General features: G+C 36.9%; 1 protein-coding gene across 1 annotated transcript in view; it reads right to left on the bottom strand.

Annotated features, from left to right (window-relative positions):
* Positions 1-17,224, bottom strand: part of VPS41 (VPS41 subunit of HOPS complex) — a 156,683-nt gene that overhangs the window by 16,624 nt on the left and 122,835 nt on the right. Inside the window, exons 15-22 of the mRNA XM_081344828.1 lie at positions 13,720-13,781; positions 12,266-12,347; positions 9,295-9,387; positions 7,085-7,212; positions 4,594-4,738; positions 3,069-3,110; positions 2,895-2,945; positions 820-957 (exon numbers count right to left, since the gene is read on the bottom strand). Coding sequence (XP_081200954.1) covers positions 820-957; positions 2,895-2,945; positions 3,069-3,110; positions 4,594-4,738; positions 7,085-7,212; positions 9,295-9,387; positions 12,266-12,347; positions 13,720-13,781 — 741 coding nt within the window. The remainder of the gene's footprint in view (positions 1-819; positions 958-2,894; positions 2,946-3,068; positions 3,111-4,593; positions 4,739-7,084; positions 7,213-9,294; positions 9,388-12,265; positions 12,348-13,719; positions 13,782-17,224) is intronic.

The following is a 17,224-nucleotide window of genomic DNA, read 5'->3' as shown; positions in this document are numbered from 1 at the left end:
AAAATATTAGAAAAGCAAATGCAGGAGGCTAGAATTTATAATGAATTAAATATAGTTTAAGACTTCTCTATTTTCTGCTCACTTGACACCAAATATAATATAATAGAAGAGAGGGGGGGGAGGAAATATTCTACATGGATTTATTTCTCATCTTCTTTATAGAAATTCCAGATGGTAATTCTTGGAGGAGGGCAGGGAAGAGGGGAGTTTGCCTTTCATTTTATCTTTATAACAACCATTCCATTAGACAAACTGAATCAGGGAGTTAGCTCCATGCTCTATCAGGGCTATGAATCTTGATCCCAGAATCTAAGAATTTAAGATTCTCCAGATCAGCAAATCCTGTCCTAGAAAAGCTCCCTGGTTACCAGTTAAAATTACTGTTTTGCAATGCTAAAAAAGCAAAATAATTGATTTTAGTTTATAAAAAGTTTTAGCTTAGTGCGAGACTAATTTTCTGTTTAACACTACTATTTTATTGCAAACATTGCTTTTAAAATACTGATATTCCTTAGGATTAAACAGCATGATACTGAATATTTCAAATAAATAAATGCATAACTATTAAAATAAAGAACAGTGGTCATCTGTAGTAAATCCAGGAGTGAATCATTACATTTAGTTCACATGTTTTCCAGCAGAGGGTAGTATTACATAAAGAGTTGCCCCAGGTTTTAAAACTGATTGAAAACAAATACCAAGCTGATTCTGATTAATACAAGAATCCTACAAAAAACTCCTACATTCCAGAACAAAATAAATAAACCAATCACTATTATACTAGGAGAAAAAAGTCATATTTTGAGACATCCACCTTACCTTTTCCAATGGGCAATGGGTGCTATTTTTCAAAAAAGGGAGTAAATTTGGCTGGTCGTATTCAGCATACAGACTAATTTGTTTCTCATGATACTTTTGACCTTTATGATGATCTCTCTTGAACAGCTTATGCAAATACTATAAACCAACAAAAAGAATCAAACCATAAGAACTCATCCCAAATATGGATTTCAGAATAACTAATTCAGTTTTCCAATTTCCTTAAATATAAATCCCAAAGATAACCAACCCCTCAAAAAGACCATCAGGCTAATCAATACAATATTTCACCTTCCTTAGCCTTGCTAATTGATGGCAAATTTGATTAAGAACAAGGTACAGTATTTCATTTATATTTCTTCCTTATATCATAAAGAAAGGTATGAGGAAGGTTCAAGGAAAAATCAATGATGAGAATTACACTGTAGACTGAAATCATTTTACTCTGTGATTGCCAAAAAATCAGGAGGAGTCTGGAAGCATCTTTTCACACTAACAAATGTGTTAAAAGGCATATACTTTCATGAACTTTTCATGCTTACTTCCCCAGCTACATGGAATGTCTAAACTGATATAAGATTTAAATTGTCTAAGATAAGAAAAAGGAAACAGGAAGCCAGATTCATGTTACATGAGAGACATATTATAATTTATTAATCAATCATTGTAATGTTAAAAACCCATTTACATAGTTTTCAATATATACTTTTTGATGCATCTGACTTAACCAATTTCTAACTTAATTATGCTTGTAATTTACCCCTCCCCTCTCCAAAAATAGTTACTCTGAAATCTGTAATGGAGATTCTGAGAAGTTGCAATGCTCTATTATTACTCTATCTTTGCTTTGAGTCCAGATGTAAAATCTGGCACTGTTAATTATTTTGCACAAAAATGGCATCTCTAGTTTATGTAGAATTTACATATGTAGAATAATTTGGCCTATGTAGATTTAGTTTAGCTTTCCCCAGCCTGCAAATTCTTCCTCACAAATATCTGTTCCAAGAAAGTGGTATATGCAGGTGTGATGGCTAAATATAGCACTTCCAGATGAATGTCCATGAATGTAAGTACAATTTAGTATACTCTGACCCAGAGATCCTTTACTGGAACTGCTACTTGAGGGCATTTTCTCATCAAGGATAAGGCCAAGAACAATCATTTGCTGAAATTATATATTATGTGATCCTCAAGATCTTGTATCAAAGATTAGTTTACCCAAACAGATTTTGCAATCTCCTTGAAAGGTTCAGTGTTAATATAAATGTAATAATGGTGGTGTAGTATAAGAATTAGTATTAATATAGTATAGTACAATACAATGAAATAGTTTCATAATATTTTATGTTATAAAATATAATTTAAATAGTATATATAGAATATAAAGTCACGTCTTATTCATGAAAGCCAACTTGGTGACTTTGGGCCAATCACTCACTCTCCAACACAAATCACAAGGGGAAAAATAGGGGAAGGTAGGTATGCTGGAATATTAGTCTTCCCCATGCCAATGATTTATGATGTGATGAACTAAGCTTCTGTATCAGCCAGAATAACTATATCTGGAGGATTAGGATGGTCTGTGATATAACTGGTTAATGTATTACGGGATTTAATAAGTAGAAAAACTAGCAGGAACTAAGCAACCCAGGCTGGTCTACAATATTAAGCAGGGTCAAATCTGATTAAGATTTTGAGACCATCATAAAATCCCAGATTGATTAATTAGGGCAAATTTTAAAAATCCAGAAGGAGTCAGTGAAAAACTGTCTTTACATTACTGACAAGAAAACAGCATGGACATTTTCAAGACCCAAGCTTAACTTGAGGGTTTCCCACTTGGACACTATAATGAGATGTCAGACAGACATCTATTATGGATGTCAGACAGACCCAGTAGGTTCTCTTGGCCAACTATGTGCTTTTCTTTAATAAATATGCCTAAATTTCTATTTTTAAATGTTCTATACCACTATAGTACCTCTGTTGCTAAAATTGGACTATTTATTTGTGTCACTGTATAGAAGCATTTATGCTCTTATGTGTTAAGATAAAGAACAAACTAAAATACTTACCACATGCTGCAGTTCAGGCCTATCTTTTAATTCTTCCACAACTTTATCAATCTAAAACCAAAGAGCATTAAGATTTAAAACTTAACTGTTTTCCTGACAAATTACTTATCTATTGTTTATAAAAGATGATAGGGCAATCATCCAATAATAATATAATTAGATGCTTAAACTCACAGAGATTTTATCTTCATTATCCAAAAACATGTCAACGGCTTTCTAAAGGAAAAAAAGAAGTCCATGATAGAGAACAGATAAAGTCAAAATTTTAAATATTTACAAACATCTACAGAGCTGTCTTGAGGAAAAATGACATAGCTGTGGCATGATGGCAGTTGCACACCTAGGAAGAAGAATGGTACAAATACTGGTACAAAATTAGATGGTAATGATAGGATTCTATTATAGCTTATGAGAGCCAGTTTGATGTAATACTTAAAGGCACTAGGCAAGAAAGCAGGAGAGTATGAGTTATAGTCCTGCTTTAAGCACAAAGCCAGATGCAAGGTCTTGGGCCCTTAGGTCTCTCTCAGCCCTTTGAAGAAAGCAAGGGTGAACACTTCCAAAAATCTTGTCCAGAAAAACATAGCGACTTGTACAGACAGTTGTCAGGAGTGAAGACTGACATCCATCCATGAAAAAACAACCTATCATCAATTGTAGCCTATGGCTAAAATATTTGAATTCTGAACTTCATTATGAGTTCACACAGATGATGCTTGATAGCAATCAAACAGCTGGTTTATACAACCTAAATCAGTCACTAAAGCAAATTACTTAGGAAAGGTGAATGACAGTAGATTTCAGCCTAAGACATACTTGATTTTTCTTAGGGAACGGGATGTGAAAATCTACATTCTTTATGCAGCCCCTTTTACTACAAATAGAAGTACAAGACTGAAGCACATAACAATGTATTTAGCTTTTCTTAACCTGGTGTTTTTCTGTATGTTGGACTGCAACAACCATCTTTCCCATTCATACAAACTTTTACCAGTACTAAAGAGGGATACTGGGAGTTATATTAAGAGCATCAAATTTAGGAAGACTACCATGTTTATTGGAAAAATCACTGCAATCTGACATTTCTGTCACTTGAGTTCAGCTATCTTCATTCCCTCAAGAATAGCAATACTGGGGAGCAAATGGCGAATCTCCAGGAAAACCAGAATTGTTATCTCGATTCAAGTTATAAGAGCAGAATTTTTATAAACGGATTAGCCAACAGCAAACAGAACAGATTGGAAAGACTCATGCTGCATCTGTGTGCTAAATTAAAATATTTTCCTTACTATTAAACAGTGTGGCTCATTATCCCCATGCTCATTTGAAAAGGCTATCAGATTCTTTAAGAAAATGCCTCATTTAAAATAGTTTATGGACTAAGCTATATTTTTTACCATTTTGTTCTTTCAACTTGGGAACACTTATATAACAATTATGGATTAAAATCAGAAAAATTAAGAATCTCCTCCCAATATAATATTATGCTTTTTCCTTAACCCAATGTAGCTTTTATACTTCTAAAAAATTTCAGAAAAAGCTAGCATTATTGTTAGTAACAATTATGTAACTGTTATAACTAATCCACTGTTCCCAAACATCATAATAAAAAGTTCAGGTTGTTAAACTCAGTTTATTTTTATCTGCAAGCATTCTTAAGGAGAAAAAAGTGTTAACATATACTTGAAATCCATCATACCTCTGAATCAAACTCCATTAGTAGAACAATTTTGTCCCTGATGGAACTGAAAAGATTGTGTTTGTGGATCAGCTGGAAAACATCTTTATGTCTCAGTGTGAGGTAAATTTCAAGTGCCTTTCTATAGCGCTGGTCATAGGTATACCTAATAAGAAAGATCATATGCTATGAATAGACTCAGATGTAGGCCTTTTGAGAAAGCAATCCAATAGCACAGAAATCATTTGGCTAAAACATCCCATAGTTATTTGGAATAACAGAAAACATTTTTTGCCTACATGTATTAGAAAAGTAATAGGATGTCACTTTTTCCTTCAATTTTCTTCCATTCAGACTCTCAATGATCCTTAGCCTTTCTGATTAAGATATGCTTCATGGATAGTAAAAACCTTAAATAGTGCAGGCCAACCTGGGGTATTGTTAAGGATCTATTCAGGCATTTTTGAGAAGAACATGAAATAGAAGGACATATTTTTATGTGGACATTGCTGTATAAAAACTTAAGAAAATGAAACATGTTTGAAAAGCAGTTTGCTTCAAGCCTCCAATAATTTGAATATAAAAGAAAGAAAAACTGCAATCTGGAATATTTGTTTTTGTACCATGATTTCTGTGCTGTGATTTTAATGGTATTTTCAACAGCATTCCCTTTCTCTGAATCCCTTTAATTCTTTATTAAAACTTCATTTTTCTCCATTAAAACTTTTATTTTAATATTTAAAATAATTAAAACAGAACAGTTAGATTGAAAAAGTAAAAAAAGTATCTGTCTGTCTGTCTTTCTCTCTCTATCTCCTACCTATCTGCTTACGTCTGTCTGTCTGCCATTAAATACAGACAGGTACAGTTTTCACTGTATCAAGAATTTTGTCCGTTGTTCTTAAAACAGCTTCTCTGTACAGCTATTTCAGGTGTAGTGTAAATGAGGAGGGAGGTGAAGATGGAGTGTGGGTCTTACTTTTTCCCCTCTCAGTTCCCCTGGAGCTGAATCTACATATTTCTTACTCAGCCTAAAAGAAAACCTCAGAGTCAGTTCCAGACTGAGCATTTCTTTCCACCACAAGTAACCAGCAAAGAGCTAGTGACCAAGACAGTCTAAGAGTCAAGTTGAAAAACACAAAAAGAAACAGTTGGATGAAACAACAACACTGAAAGGTTCTGTTCAACAGAATCTCTCAATGCTCAATAAGGTATTTAAGTCAGGTATCACTGGATTCACCCCATTCAAAGTAGCTATGGGAGTGGAGTTCGTACCAATGACAGAACTTCCAAGGGAACCAAGGGAACACTATGAGATAAATAAAATACTGGAGTCAAGATATTTTAAGGGGAAATTACAGTATTTGGTGCAGTGGAAATTCTATCCCTCAGCTGATGCCCATAATGTTAATGCAGACAAGTTAATAAAAAGGTTACATGCCAAATACCCTCAACATAAGGACCCAGATTGTTGGGGGCAATAAGCTGACTTTGTAATAATGCCGCTTGGGGGGGCGAAAGCCCTAATAAGCAGGCATATACATAGAATGAAGGCTATTGCTAAGCACATTGATTTGTGCTTAGAGTGTAAGCCGCCTTGAGTCTTCGGAGAAGGGCGGGATATAAATGGGATTAAAAAAAACATGCAAAATTGAACGCTAAGGATTTTTGAGTAATGATGATGTTTTGTGTTTAATATTTTTCCAGGTCTACCTTTCTTTTAGTAGGTCGGCATGTCAAGATTGGATTGCTCTATTGCCTTCTAGTTTCTAACACTAATAGACTTGCCAATGAAAGGGAGTGGGAAGCGAAGGGAGGAAATGGGCTGCCAAGAAGCCATGCACAAACAGTGAGAGCCTGAAGAATGCCAAGGTCACTACTGCAAGTGCTCAATTGGGAAGTGGACTATTCCCATAACAAAAATAAATAAATAAATGTACCATTACACAATGTGAACACCTGAGAGCTGGGGGCAAAGGAATCTATTGTTTAACTTGGCCAACTTTTGTGCAGAAAAACCCAGAGATGGTTATGCTACTTCAGTTGCAAGATGGTGTATCCAATAAAGTTTTACTTTTGGGGACTCAATTGCCCTTTTTTGGGTTTGTTAGTTGGACCTTTGACATAAGTATTAAGGTTGATGCCGCATGAGCAATAGCATTCATAAGCGTGGATTGCAAGAAAAAAGAAGCAAGATACCAAATTCTGATACTTGGGAACATCTTAATGAGATTTTTCTTCCCTTCCTCACAAATTTTACACATGAAAAACTAAAGTACAATACTGTAATATTACCTCTAAAACAATCTTGCTGTAGATGTAGATATTTTCAAATGAAACTTAATAAATATTTGAACTTCTACCCACAAAAGTAGAGCTGGGAAGAGGTCAACTAATTTTATGTAGAAAAACATATTTAAAATTCTGATTATTCAAGGAAAGAACCGCAACTGGTTATTTAGATGATAATGAATTATAGATATCATTTGAATTCATGAGTCAACAGACTTACAACTCTGCTAGAGTTTTTAGCAATGTCCTGTTCTGTGGATCTCTCTTCAGATGGTCCAATACAGCATGGACAATGACTGGATTGTTGTACAGGTTCCCAGGCCATTCCTTAATTAAAGTTGCAAAACCCTTGAAATAATTGAAAACGTTTTTTTTTAAATGTTGTATATACCCATACATTGAGAGCAATTCCATCTTTTCCTTTTGTTCATTGGTCAATTTGGAACAAGGATTGTCTTTTTTAAAAAAAATGTAAGTCTATACAATAGTTGAAAAAAGAGGTGGCTTATCTAGGCATATGAATGAACATTTGATGTGATTTTTTTTTATTTGCCAAGTTGTAATGCCATGCCTGTGGTCTCCTTAATGTCAGATCCTGCTGTGTGAAAATCTCTAGCCTCAAAGGCTGGGTGATAGTCTGCCCAATTACTGGCTTAAGCAATTTACACTTTGGTGTAATATTGGTTAGAAAATAGTTGCATGTGTATACCCCATGCAATTAATTATTTAAAAAATAATTATAGCATATAGCATCATATAGCAATCTACGGTATATGAGAGATGGCTTTACTGGAAAGACAATTTTTGCTTGTCCATAAATAACTTAGATGTTATCACAATTAAGCATTCAAATTACATTATACATGTCCCCTCTTAAAAAAGAATTTTATTTGCAATAGTATTAGTGCTCTAAGTATTTCAGGTGAGAACCATTTAGTGTAGTGGTTAACTGTAAGTTTTGGTTCTGCCTTAGGCATGAAAGCTGGCTGAGTGACTTTGGTCCAGTCACTTTCTGTCAGCCCTAGGAAGGAGGCAATAGCAAACAAATTCTGAAAAATCTTGCTTAAAAAAGCCAGTGTCCAAGAATTGGTCACAACTGAACAGAAGACAAAAAACCTATACAGTACTGTGCTGTGCTGTACTGCACTGCACTGTACTATTATTATATTATACTAATATTGCTTTGCTCTCTATATAAAAAGGGAACAAACCCCATACTCACTTTCTCTTATGATATTAACTAGTTGGCCAATGAAACAATTAAGTTTAAGGAGCACCAAGCACTCCACTGGTTATATATTACAGAGTTTTTATTACTCATTTAACCAAACCAAACCAAACAGATACCTGAATAACAATTACTGCCGCTTGGGGTGTGTGTGAAAGCCCTAATAAGCAGGCATATACATAGAATGAAGGCTACTGCTAAGCTTGTAAGCCGCCCTGAGTCTTTGGAGAAGGGCGGGATATAAATGGAATTAAAATAAAATAAAAAAAATAAAAAATTATTAGCTTTTGGTTCAATAGCACCCATCTGATGTTTCAAAACAGCCATAAGACGTGGCTCTACCAGATGGCTTGGGGACTCAATGAGGGCTTAAAAATTAAAACTTAATCTCATCTCCCTACCCCCTGTGTATCCAGCTCCTGCCTTTCCTATCTAGCTTTAATGGTTTGTAATTGTCAATTATTTTATCTGCCGTGTACCATGACTGTTAATTTGAATGTCTTTTCTGCTTTAATGTTTTATGGCTGTAAGCTGCCCAAAGTCGTTGGATCTGAGATGGGCGGCAAACAACTTTTCTAAATTAATTAATTAATTAAAAGACTGGACACTTTAGGCTGATCAAATGTACTAAGAGAACAATAAAAATCATCACTGTCATCTGGGCAATATGAACCTTGGACCAATTCAGCCAAATAATCTTTTTTTCTTTTTTAATACTATTGTAGTCATATTAGGAATTGTCTCCATAATTCCAAGTGGGAAGGACACACTGCTGTCTGCATCCAGAATATGTATGCTTCCTTCCTGTTTTCTGGAGAACATTCTTCATGGAGAGCTCTTTCATTTTCTTGGGGTTAACCTATATAGAATATATGCAGTTGTGATATCATCTCGTGCTTTAAGAATGTAGGAAGAGCAATTATTGTCTATTTCTCAAAAGCAAATGCCACAATACAAACACACACACACACACACAAACACACACGAGAGATACTAGTAGATGGTGGTCAAATGATACTGATTACATTGTCAGGCCAATACAAAATCTTTCCCATGCTAGCAGTAATGCCCCATAATGGTCCTTATGTATTTTATTGGTAGACTGCATGTCTCGTCCTAATCTCTGCTTTACTAATATAGTGACAAGTTTAGAATTAAACTGCTGCTCTATTTCAGTGATATTACAACAAATAATACTGTACCTCATAATCGCTCTCTAGAAATTCATGCAGAACCATTTCATAAATGAAAGGCTTTAGGATGGAATCTTGTCTTGGCAAATAGTGGCTAATTGCCTAAGGAAAGAAACAATTCAAAATGTGCTTAATCTTTCCCAAAGTTTTAGAAAGCATTACCAATAACAAAGTCAGAGGAGATGACGGTATTTCAGCTGAGCTATTCAAAATCCTAAAGGATGATGCTGTTAAAGGGCTGCACTCAATATGCCAGCAAATTTTGAAAACTCAAAAATGGCCACAGGATTGGAAAAGGTAAGTTTATGTTTCAATTCCAAGGAAGACCAATGCCAAAAAATGTTTGAATTACTGTAGAATTGCACTCATTTCACACACTAGCAAGGTCATGCTCAAAATCCTACTTCAGCAATATGTGAAACAAGAATTACCAGAAGAACAAGCTGGGTTTCAAAGAGGCAGAGGAACTAAAAATCAAAATTTTAACATTTGCTGGATCATGGAGAAAGAAGGAGGTTCCAAAAAAACCACACCCAACCCATCTACTTCTGCTTGATTGACTAAATTAAAGCCTTTGATTGTGTAGATCAGAGGTCCCCAATCTTTTGAGCACCAGGGACCAGTTCCATGGAGAGATTTTTCTGTGGACCGGAGGAGGCGTGGTTTCATGTACTACCTGCAGCCTGCGGCTAGGGCTTTGCTGGTTTGTGTGGATCGGTTTCTGGCATGCCCTGGCCCGGTACTGGTCCACAGACTAGGGGTTGGGGACCCCTGGTGTCGATCATAACAAAGTGTGTCAAGTTCTTAAAGAGATGGGAGTACTAGACCACTTTACCTGTCTCTTGAGAAACCTATATGAGAGTCAAGAAGCAACAGTGAGAACTGGACATGGAACAACAAACTAGGAAAAGGAGTACAACAAGGTTGTATATTGTCATCCTGCTTATTTAACTTACATCATGTGAAATGCTAGGCTGGATGAATCACAAAACAGAATTAAGATTGCAAGAGAAATATAAACAACCCCAGATTTGTAGATGATACCTCTCAAATGGCAGAAAGTGAAGAGGAACTAAAGAGCCTCTTGATGAGGCTGAAAGAGAGAGTGTAAACATTGGCTTGAAACTCAACATTAAAAAAACTAAAATCATGTAATCCGATCCCATCACTTCCTGACAAATAGAAGGGGAAGAAATGGAAGCACTGACAGATTTTATTTTCTTGTCTCCAAGATCACTGTAGATAGCAACTGCAGCCATGAAATTAAAAGATGTCTGCTCCTTGGGTGGAAGGCTATGACAAACCTAGATAGTATATGAAAAAGCAGAGACAACTATGGTTTTCCTAGGAGTTTTGTAGGGCTATGAGAGTTGGACCAAAGGGTGAGTGCAGAAGAATTGATGCTTTCGAATTGTGGTGTGGGAGAACACTTTTTAAAGTCCTCTGAACTTCAAGGAGGTCACACCAATCAATCCTAAAGGAAATCAATCCTGACTGTTCTTTAGAATCATAGTTACTAAAACTGAAGCTCAAATACCACCAAAATAGAGAGGACTGATATTGGGAAAGATTGAAGACAAAATGAGAAGGGACAGCAGAGGATGAGATGGTTAGATAGTATCACTGATGTAATGAATATCAATTTGGGCATACAATGGAGGACAGGCAGCCTGGAGAGCTATAGTCCAAGGGCTCATGAAGATTTGGACACAACTTAGCAATTGAACAACAACAACAATCAAGGCAATTTGTAAAGGCAGTAATTTCACTGACAGGCTTTTTGGACAATCTACAAAGATTTTCTAAATTTAAAAGTCTTCTGGATAGCATAAGGCATTGATGTTAGATGTTTATACCTAAGATGGTAGGGGTAGAAATAATACATCACCCATGTACCAACACAACTTTTTGGATGAAGTAAAATACAGGAAGGCAAGCAAACCTGAAAGGCTACCTTCTAATCTGGCAAAATGTCTGCCTGCTAACCTGCTCTCCCCCCATAAATAGTGCTTGCCATCCATCTTTAATTCTGTACGAAGGCGGCTGCTATGAGAAAAACTGCAGTTCTGCAATACTTTCGCACTCTTGAACAGAATTTAACAGCTCAAAAGGACTACCTACTGTGAGATCTTAATAATATGCTCCTTTTGGTTCACTGAGTTTGAATAGGAAGACATAAAATTTGTAGAGAGAATAAGGATATGCAATCAATACACATGTTCATAAATGCTTTCTACTGTCTGAGAAGTAACAGCCTTTTAGCAATATGCCATAGGCAATCTATTAACTTTGATGCTTGCTAACAAATATGTCCCTTAAAAGTTCCTGATCTGCTCTGCCAGTAGTCAAAGTACATGAGTTCTTTCTAATCTTGCTAGTCTTTTGCAGTACACAACAGGCACAAAACCTGTCATGTTGAAACACAATTATTTCCTGAATGTATTATTAATGAATCAGTGCTACAAACTCTTGAATCATGAGACCATAAGTGTCTATGGTGCTTTTAAAGAATTCTAAAGACTAAAGACTCTTGAAAGGTTACAACTCTATGAAGTATGAAAGAGAATAGACAAACTCCAGATGGACATAATTTGGCTTCCATGTATGATATATAAAAAATTGTACAAGGAACCAAAACATTATATTTTTGTTGAGTTTCATGTTTCAAAAATGGTTAATAGCATGTTTAAACTTTTTATTAGGCCATGAATATCAACTTATTTCATTTTTAGATTCTAGGATATATAATGCTATTTCTTGTATTTCAATTAATAAACTTACCCTATTGTGCATTATGGAGACAAATATAGAAGCATCCACATGGGAAAATTACAGGTGAAACAAACAAATGAAGACAGATCTAAATCTAGTGCAGCAAATTTTGAATATGCTATTTTTGGGGAAGGTAATAAAGACATAATGACTATATGATTTACTAACTTCTATATGTGACAAGCAAGCAGTGTTCAGTCATACAAACCTTTAGTTGCCCGATTTCTTTAAATCTATATACTTCACATTCCCATAAATTGGTATTTTTACCAAGTATCTTCTGGCATTTTCTGAGGAAAAAATATATAATAAGCAAAGTGCTCATAAATCATATTCTCAATGCTAAAAAATTTTCTTTGCACACTTTATCATTTGTGCAATAATACAGCAGTAATTTGAAATGAATTATGATTACTTTTTAATCTAAGGGCACTCAAAAAACATAAAATTCAGCAACCACGATATATATGTCTCTAATTATGCTAAAAATACAAATCTTGAGTATATTCATGCTAGGAATAGAAAGTAGTTGAACTCCAGGATAAATATAAAAAATGACTGTTTAATAAGCTAAGCTTTCGTTGGGCCACTGCCGACGTCATCAGAGTAAAACGCCAGGGTGTGAAAATCTGCTTATAAAGCCGGCCATTGCAGCGCTCTGCTCATCGAGCGCGTCACTGGTCTACCAGCCCTGGTCGATCATATTTCTTCTAATTGCCTCGCCTCAGCCTGCATGTTTTTGGATTTGGACATCTCTCGTTGCTGCCTCCCCTGCCTGCTTTAGCTGTGTCCGGATGTGTGTTTTTGCCAAATTGTCCTCTAGTTCCTCTTGTCCTATAGCCATCCTCCTCCACTGTGTGACTATGTGTAGAGCCATGTTCCCCAGGAACATGGATGGGGAGACACACACATATATATATATATGTCTATAATTACTTTACAAATGTGAATAAACAGTTGTTTTTATACCTATCTCGGAGTTCGATTATATATATATATATATATAGTGTGTGTGTGTGTGTGTGTGTGTGTGTGTGTGTGTTTAGATCTTTGGTCATTCGGGTTTTTTCCCCACGTAGAATTGGAGGTATCAGGGCAACGTTTAGACGAAATCTCATCCGTCATCCTCAGGCTGGTGACTTCAGCTGAATATATATACATATACATATATATATATTATTTATTAATTTGGTTTATATACCGCCCTACTCCCAAAGGACTCAGGGCGGTTTACAAGGCAAAATTTAAAAACAATACAATATAAAATTAAAATAAAATAAAATTAAGTCTAGCCGCAAAAATTAAAATCACAATTTAAAAACATTAAACCCCTCAGTCCAGACCAGATAGCTCAAAGAGCCAGGTTTTTAGGTCCTGGCAAAATGAACGAAGATCGGGGGCAGTCCAGAGTTCCATTGGCAGTTGATTCCATAGGGCAGGCGCGCCCACAGATCCCCTGGGGATCGCCCGTCGGCAATCCTTGACCGGTGGTACCCTGAGGAGGCCCTCCCTGTGGGAGCACACAGGACAATGGGAAATTGATGCTGGCAGCAGGTGCTCTCTTAGATATATGTATGTATGTATGTATGTATGTATATATATATGTGTGTGTGTGTGTGTGTTTGTGTGTGTGTATGCAAAAAAATAAACTAAAAACATTACCTTGCTGCCAAATCATAATCTCCAATTTCTAATAGATGGTTTATGTATGCTAAACCTATATCCTAAGATAAAATAAAATTAGTCAAAATTAGTTAAGTCAAACATAGTACTCAGTAAAAAGGAATGAATTTTGTATTCAAGTAACCTGTCTGTTAAATATAAGGATTTAGTTTATCGCTGATAGTATACAACTTTACATAGTAACAAAAATACTTGTCAAAAAGAACTGTTAAAACAAAGTTTGAAAAACAATGGGCTCAGTCTGAATACTATGTTGTTTGATCAGTCCTACAAATGGTCATGGAAAAAGACCATGCTCTTCATTAATTCTTTGGACATAACTGTGCTCCCTTTAGTGCTCAATTGTTATCCACATATAATGCTGAAGATAGTATAGACATAAACACAGGATCAAATGTTTTGATGACTTTCAAGATATGCATCTTCTTATCCAGACCTAAACACATTAGATTTTTATGATAAAAGATATTCTTATTATATTTATTTATTTATTTTATTTTTTGGATTTATATACCACCCTTTCCTGAAGGACTCAGGGCGGTTTACAGGATATTTAAAAGAAAAATCAATACAAAAGTTAAAAACAATTAAAAAGGATTAAATCAATCCCTGAGAGAAAAATAAAAAATTAAAATTCTCAGCCTGGGCCAGAGAGCTCGAAGAGCCAGGTCTTCAGGTCCCGGCGGAATGAACGGAGGTCGGGGGCAGTCCTAAGCTCCGCGGGCAGCTGGTTCCAAAGGGCAGACGCACCCACTGAGAAGGCCCTACCCCTGGGTGTTACCCGCCAGCAATCTTTAACCGGCGGCACCCTGAGAAGCCCCTCCCTGTGGGAGCGCACTGGACGAAGGGAGCTTGATGCTGGCAGCAGGTGTTCCCTCAGATATCCCAGACCCTCACCATTTAGGGCTTTATAGGTCATCACCAGCACCTTGAATCTCACCTGAAGGGCAACCGGAAGCCAATGAAGCTCGCGGAGTAGAGGTGTTACATGGGAGTATCGGGAAACCCCCATCACAACTCGCGCGGCCGCATTCTGCACCAGCTGAAGCCTCTGGGTGGTCCTCAAGGGCAGCCCCATGTAGAGAGCGTTGCAGTAGTCTAAACGGGAGGTCACGAGCGCATGAGTGACTGTGCGTAGGGCATCTCGGTCCAGGTAGGGTCGCAACTGGCACACCAGGCGAACCTGGGCAAAAGCCCCCCTGGTCACGGCTCCTATGTGATCTTCAAAATTGAGCCGTGAATCCAGGAGGACGCCCAAGTTGCGAGCCCTATCAACGGGGGGTAGCACCTCACCCCCCCATTGTTAGAGATGGAATAGTCTGGTTGACCCGAGATGCTGGTATGCACAGCCACTCAGTCTTCGCAGGATTGAGACAAAGCCTGTTTCTCCCCATCCAGACCCGGACCGCTTCCAGGCAACGGGACATCACGGCAAGGGCATCGCTGGGTTGGTTCGGGGTGGAGAAAAAAAGTTGGGTATCATCAGCATACTGATGATACCCCACCCCGAAACCACGAATGATCTCGCCCAGCGGCTTCAGATAGATGTTGAACAGGAGGGGCGAGAGAACCAACCCCTGAGGAACTCCACAAACAAGAGGCCTTGGGGCGGACCTCTGCCCTCCTGTCAACACCGACTGCGAGCGGCCCAGGAGATAGGAGAACCACCGCAAAACAGTGCCTCCCACTCCCAACCCCCTGAGACGCCGCAGTAGGATACCATGGTCGATGGTATCGAAAGCCGCTGAGAGATCTAATAGGACTAGTACAGAGGAACAACCCCTGTCCCGAGCCCGCCAGAGATCATTCACCAGCGCGACCATATACATGACTTAATCTAAAATCATATTTTCAGATATGGGAAAAATGAAAACGATGACTTAAGTTAAAGTATCATTTCTCTACCATATGTGGAGAAAACTATGGAGTGCAAAGCATCCAAATGAGGACAAAAATAGTGATTTTAATTCAAGCATAAATACACATATTATTCTCCTATACATTTCTTAGAGAAAAATCAGTGTTTGGGAAGAGTCTTTTCAAGTGACACCAAGCTCCCTATACACAGCTTATTATCTTCCCCTTTCAGCTCTGAGACAGAACCTCTATGTTGGCAGGATGATTCTGAGAAGAAAAAGTATTACAGAGAAGCAAGGCATTATTACAAAGGATTAAACATGCCATCATTCCTGCATATATAAAATGCATTCTTTCCATGCATCCGTGAGTTCTGTCTTCTTCTTTGATATGTCCTAAGTATTTTACTTCAACCACTTCAGGCTATATTAAACTACCATCACTCTTTCTGTAGGTAAATATTGTTTTACTGTTTTCAAATGACAACTTTATAACAAGCTTTGAAAAATGTTTTGTTCCTGGAACACTGCTCCCAGTAGGGGAAATCTGACGCATGTTTTGTTGAGAATGGGGTGGGCTGTAAAACTTCTACGTTTTTGTCAAAGTATCTCTACTCCTGTGCTTGCTTCAAATAAAAGCTCTATGAGGACCATTTGCACGGTCAAATAAAAGTACAAATTAAGCACAAAAAAAAAACAACCCTGTATTTTCTTGCAAGTATATTACTATGGCTTCAAGCATAGTTACAGCTTTAAAATAGTTTTCATATTTTGGTCATACTGAATCAGATGAAATAATACAGAAAGTTATGAGCACCATTTACCATTTGTATGAGCCCTTAATCCCACCTCTGAAGAATACAAAGATTTTTTTCACTCTTATTGTTCCATGTTCTCAGAACACATTTTTATTATACATATATGTAACAACAAGCATAATCAACATTCAGCAAGATTGTGATTCAAGGATATTTGAAAATTTGAGAGTTCAACAACCTATACCTAGAATATAACTTTGCTCACTGGTGCCCTTTTCTCTTCAGTCCTCTGATAATATTATTCTAGATCTCTAATTAGTTGGATACAAATATAGACCCAGAGGATGAAAACAAATATTAATCAAAGGCCAGTATTACCTTCCTAGGGAAGGTGCCGGAGCAGATGGTGGTCAATCAACTCCAGGATTTATGTATGAAACTGATTTTCTAAATTCATTTTAATTTGCTTTCAGGCCTGGCTATGGAACAGAAAATGCTTTGGTTGCTCTGTAGGATAACCTACAACAGGAAAAAGACAGGGGGCATGTAAATGCCTTAACCGTCCTCCTGACTCCTCTCAGTGATTTTCTATACCACTGACCATGGTATTCTGCTGGAAAGGATAGAGTATCAGAATTGGGATATGGAGGCACTATACTATGGCAGTTCCATTCCTACTTGGATGTTTGGATTCCAGAATGTGGTGTTGAGGAGGATACTCCATTGTCTCATGGTGGTTGGGTAACTGAGTCCTTCAAACCATTTTATCCCCTATGGTCTTTAACAGCTACATTAGAGTTATAGGAGAGGACATTAGGATGACAGTTGAGGTATTATCAACTTTTTTATCTCACATATGATATCCTCAAC

This window comes from Vipera berus (genome assembly GCF_964194415.1).
Source record: "Vipera berus genome assembly, chromosome: Z".
NCBI lineage: Eukaryota > Metazoa > Chordata > Lepidosauria > Squamata > Viperidae > Vipera > Vipera berus.
Note: the sequence above shows the minus strand (reverse complement) of the source record. Positions and strands in the feature narration are given on the sequence as shown.